General features: G+C 50.2%; 1 protein-coding gene across 1 annotated transcript; it reads left to right on the top strand.

Annotated features, from left to right (window-relative positions):
* The first annotated feature begins 1,102 nt into the window (after window positions 1-1,102).
* LOC137817616 (uncharacterized) lies at window positions 1,103-1,444 on the top strand. The gene has a single exon (XM_068620892.1). The coding sequence runs from the start codon at window positions 1,103-1,105 to the stop codon at window positions 1,442-1,444; it is 342 nt and encodes a 113-aa protein (XP_068476993.1).
* Window positions 1,445-4,693: the final 3,249 nt, after the last annotated feature.

Here is a 4,693-nt window from a genome sequence, read left to right as displayed (position 1 = left end):
TCAGGGTTCAGGGTGCAGTGTGAAGGTTTTGGTTTAGTTTGGTCTTGTCTGGTTCGGTCAAGTTGGGTTTGGTTTGGTCCGGTTCAGTTTGGTTCAGTCTAGTTTGGTCAGGTTCGGTTTGGTTTGGTTTGGTCTGGTGTGCTCTGGTTCGGTACGGTTCGGTCCGGTTTGATTTGGTTTTATCTGGTTCAGTTTGGTTCGGTTCGGTCAGGTTCGGTCTGGTCCGGTTCCGTTCGGTTCCGTTTGGTTCGATTTGGTCATGTTCGGTTCGGTTCGGTATGGTTTGGTTTGGTCCGGTTCGGTTCGGTTTGGTTCGGTCTGGTTCAGTTCTAGGTTCAGGGTTTAGGGTTCTGATTTCATGGGTCAGGGTTAAGGGTTAAGGATTAAGGGTTCAGGGTTAAGGGTTCAAGGTGCAGGGTGCAGGGTGCAAGGTGCAAGGTGCAGGGTGCAGTGTTCAGGGTTCAGGGTTCTTAGTTCAGGGTTCAAGGTTCAAGGGTCAAGGGTCAAGGGTTAGGGGTCAGGGGTTAAGGGTCAGGGTTCAGGCTTCAGGGTTAAGGGTGCAGTGGTCAGTGTTCAGGGGTCAACGGTCAGGGTTCAGGGGTCAGGGGCCAGGGTTCAGGGTTCAAGGTTCAGGGTCCAAGGTTAAGGGTTTAGGGTTTAGGGTTCAGGGTTCAGGGTTCAGGGTTCAGAGTTCAGTGTTCAGGGGTCATGGGTCACGGGTTAGGGGTTAGGGGTCAGGGTTCAGGGTGTAGTGTTAAGGGTCTAGTTCGGTTCGGTCTGGTCTGGTCTGGTACCCTGAACCCCTTAACCCTTAACCCTTAACCCTCAACCCTGCACCCTTAACCCTAAACTCTGAACCCTGAACCCATAACCTTAAACCCTGAACCTCGAACCTATAACCCAGAACCCTGAACCCTGAACCCTGACCCTTTAACCCTGACCCCTGACCTCCTGAACTCTAAACCATGCACCCTGAACCTTGAACCATGAACTCTAAACCCGGAACCCTAAACCCTTAAAACCTAAAACCATTAAATCCCTAAACACTTATTATAATTAGTTTAGTTAATTAGGTTAGTTATATCTAGATAGTTAAAACGACATGGTGTATAAGGATACTACCGAGGGTATTACCGAGGGTACTACCGAGTATACTACCGTGGGTAGTACCGAGGGTACTACCATGGGTAATACCGAGAGTACTACCGAGAGTACTACCGAGGGTACTGCCATGGGTACTATAGAGGGTACTACCGAGGGTACTACCGTGGGCACTACCGAGGGTACTACTGTGGGCACTACGGATTGTACTACCTTGGGTACTACCGTGGGTACTACCAAGGGTACTACAAAGGGTACTACCGAGGGTACTACCGAGTCTATTTTATTTGATAAGAATAATACACTATCTTTATATAAAGTTGCTTTGTTGAATAAAATTTAATGGACCGGACCAGACCAGACCAAACCGAACTGAACCGAAGCCTGAACCTTGAACCCTGAACCCTGAACCATGAACCTTGAACCTTGAACCCTGAATCCTGAACCCTTAACCCTTAACCCTAAACTCTAAACCTGTAACCCTGAACCCTGAACCCTGAACCTTTACCCCTTACCCCCTAATCCTTAACCCTTAACCCTTAACCCTTAACCCTAAACCCTGAAACCAGAACCCTTAAACCTGAAACCAGAACCCTAAACCCAGAACCCTGACCCTTTACCCCTGACCCCTGACACCTGACTCGTGAACTCTTAACCCTGCACCCTGCACCCTGAACCCTGAACCCTGAACCCTGAACCCTGCACCTTGAACCCTGAACCCTAAATCCTAAACTCTTAAAACCTAAAACCCTAAAACCCCTAAACCCTTATTATAATGAGTTTAGTTAATCAGGTTAGTTATATCCAGATAGTTAAAACGACATGGTGCATAAGGGTACTACCAAGGGTATTACCATGGGTAGTACCATTGGTACTACCGAGGGTACTACCGTTAGTACTACCGTGGACACTACCGAGGGTACTACTGTGGGTACTACCGAGGGTACTACCGTGGTTACTACTGAGGGTACTACCGAGGGTACTACCGTGGTTACTACTGAGGGTACTACCGAGGGATCAGGGTTCAGGGTTAAGAATTGAGGGTTAATGGTTAAGGGTTAAGGGTTAAGGGTTAAGAGGTCAGGGTTCAGGGTTTAAGGGTCAAGGGTCAGGGTGTAGGGGTTAAAGGTTAAGGGTTAAGGGATCAAGGATCAGGGATCAGGGATCAGGGATCAGGGATCAGGGTTCAGGGTTCAGGGTTCAAGGTTCAAGGTTAAGAGTTTAAGGTTCAGGGTTAAGAGTTTAAGGTGCAGGGTTAGGAGTTCAGGGGTTAGGGATCAGGGTTCAGGGATTAGGGTTCAGGGATCACGGTTCAGGGATCATGGTTCAGGGTTAAAGGTGCAGGGTGCAGGGTGCAAGGTGCAAGGTACAGGGTGCAAGGTACAGGGTGCAGGGTTCAGGGTTCAAGATTCAGGGTTCAAGGTTCAGGGGTTAAGGGTTAGGTGTCCTGGGTTAGGGGTAAGGGTTCAGGGTTCAGGATGCAGTGGTCAGGGTTCATGGTTCAAGGTTCATGGTCCACGGTTAAGGGTTAAGGGTTAAGGGTGTAGGGTTTAGGATTAAGGGTTAAGGGATCAAGGTTCAGGGGTCAGGGGTTAGGGGTCAGGGTTCAGGGTGCAGTGTTAAGGGTCTGGTTCGGTTCGGTCGTCTGGTCTGGTCCGGTCCGGTTCGGTTTGGTTTGGTTCGATGCAGTTCGATTTGGTTCGGTTCAGTTTGGTTCGGTCTGGTTTAGTTCGGTTGGGTCCGATTCGATTTGGTTTGGTTTGGTCCGGTTCGGTCTAGTCCGATTTAGTTCGGTTCGGTTCGGTTGGTCGGTTCGGTTCGGTTTGTTTCGGTTCAGTTTTGCTACCTGCTCCTAAATTTTCCATGGCCTCTACTCCTACACGATGTGGGACTATTTAATGTAATAGAACAATAATATAATTTCCTCCATTAACATACAAATGTAGGATTGTTCTATTACATTCACTAGTCCCACATCACTCGGATCAAACCAAACCAAACCAAACCAGACCGAACCCGAACGAACCAAACCAAACCGAACTAGACCAAACCGAACCGAATCGAACCAAACCGAACCGTACCAGACCGAACCGAACCAAACTAAACCGAACCGGACCAGACCGAACCGGACCAAACTGAACCAAACCGAACTAGACCAAACCAAACCGCACAAGAGCAAACCGAACCGAACCAGATCGCACCAGACCGAACTGAACCGAACAAGACCAGACCAGACTGAACAAAACCGAACCACACTGATCCGAACCTAACTGAATCGATTCAAACCGAACCAAACCAAACCGAACCTGACCAACCAGACCGAACCGAATCGAACTGGACCAGACCGAACCGGACTGAATCAGACCGAACCGAACCAGACCGAACTAGACGAAACCAAACCGAACCCAACCGAACCGGACCGAACCAGACCGAACCAAATCGAACCGAATCGAACTGGACCAGACCGAACCGGACTGAATCAGACCGAACCGAACCAAACCGAACTAGACGAAACCAAACCGAACCGGACCGAACCCACCCGAACCAGACCAAACCAGACCGGACCAGACCGAACTAAACCGAACCAGACCAAACTTAACCGAACCAAACCGAACCAGACCGGATAGAATCGAACCAAACCAAACCGGACCGAACTGAATCGAACCGAACAGGACTGAACCGAACCAGACGCAACGGAACCGGACCGGACCGGACCGAACGAAACCAGAGTGGTTCGAACAAAAGCAGACCGAACCAGAAAGGACTAAACCAGACCAAACCGAACCAGACCGGACTGAACCGAACTGGACCAGACCGAACCAAATCGAACCGGACTAACCCTTAACCCTGATCCCTTAACTCTGATCCCTGCAACCTGAACCCTGCACTCTGAACCCGGACTCGTGAACACTGAACCCTGAACCACGAACCCTGAACCCTGAACCATGAACCTTGACTCGTGAACCCTGAAACTTGACCCGTGAACCCTGACCCCTGACCTCTAACCCCTGACCCCTGAACCTTGAACCCTGCACCCTGAACTCTAACTCCTGACCCCTGACCCCGGACCCATGATACCTGAACCAAACCAAACCAGACTGAACCAAACCGAACCAGACCAGAACGAACTGAACCGAACCGGATCGAACCAGACCGGACCGAACCAGTCCGAACCGGACCAGACTGGACCGAACCATACCAGATCGAACCAAACCCAACCAGATTGGACCGAACCAAATTGGACCCTGAACCTTGAACCTCTAACCCTTAACCCTTAACCATGCACCTTGCACCATGCACTCTGCAATCTGAACCATGAACCCTGAACCATGAACCATGAACCCTGAACCCTGAACCTTGAACCATGAACCCTGACTCGTGAACCCTGAACCCTGACCCGTGAACCTTGAACCCTGAACCCCACACCCTGAACCCTGCACCCTGAACCCTGCACTTTGAACCCTGACCCGTGAACCCTGAACCCTAAACCTGAACCTTGAAACCCTTGAATCTTGAAACCTGAACCTTGAACCCCGAACCCTGAACCCTGCACCCTAAACCTTGCACCCTGTATCATGCACCCTAACACCTA

The sequence above is a fragment of the Phaseolus vulgaris genome, unplaced genomic scaffold (assembly GCF_000499845.2).
Source record: "Phaseolus vulgaris cultivar G19833 unplaced genomic scaffold, P. vulgaris v2.0 scaffold_309, whole genome shotgun sequence".
Lineage (NCBI taxonomy): Eukaryota > Viridiplantae > Streptophyta > Magnoliopsida > Fabales > Fabaceae > Phaseolus > Phaseolus vulgaris.
This window is presented reverse-complemented; position numbering and strand designations above follow the sequence as displayed.

Excerpts from the sequence above, each read along its gene's own strand:
- LOC137817616 (XM_068620892.1), top strand. The coding sequence starts at position 1,103 with ATGGTGTATAAGGATACTACCGAGGGTATTACCGAGGGTACTACCGAG.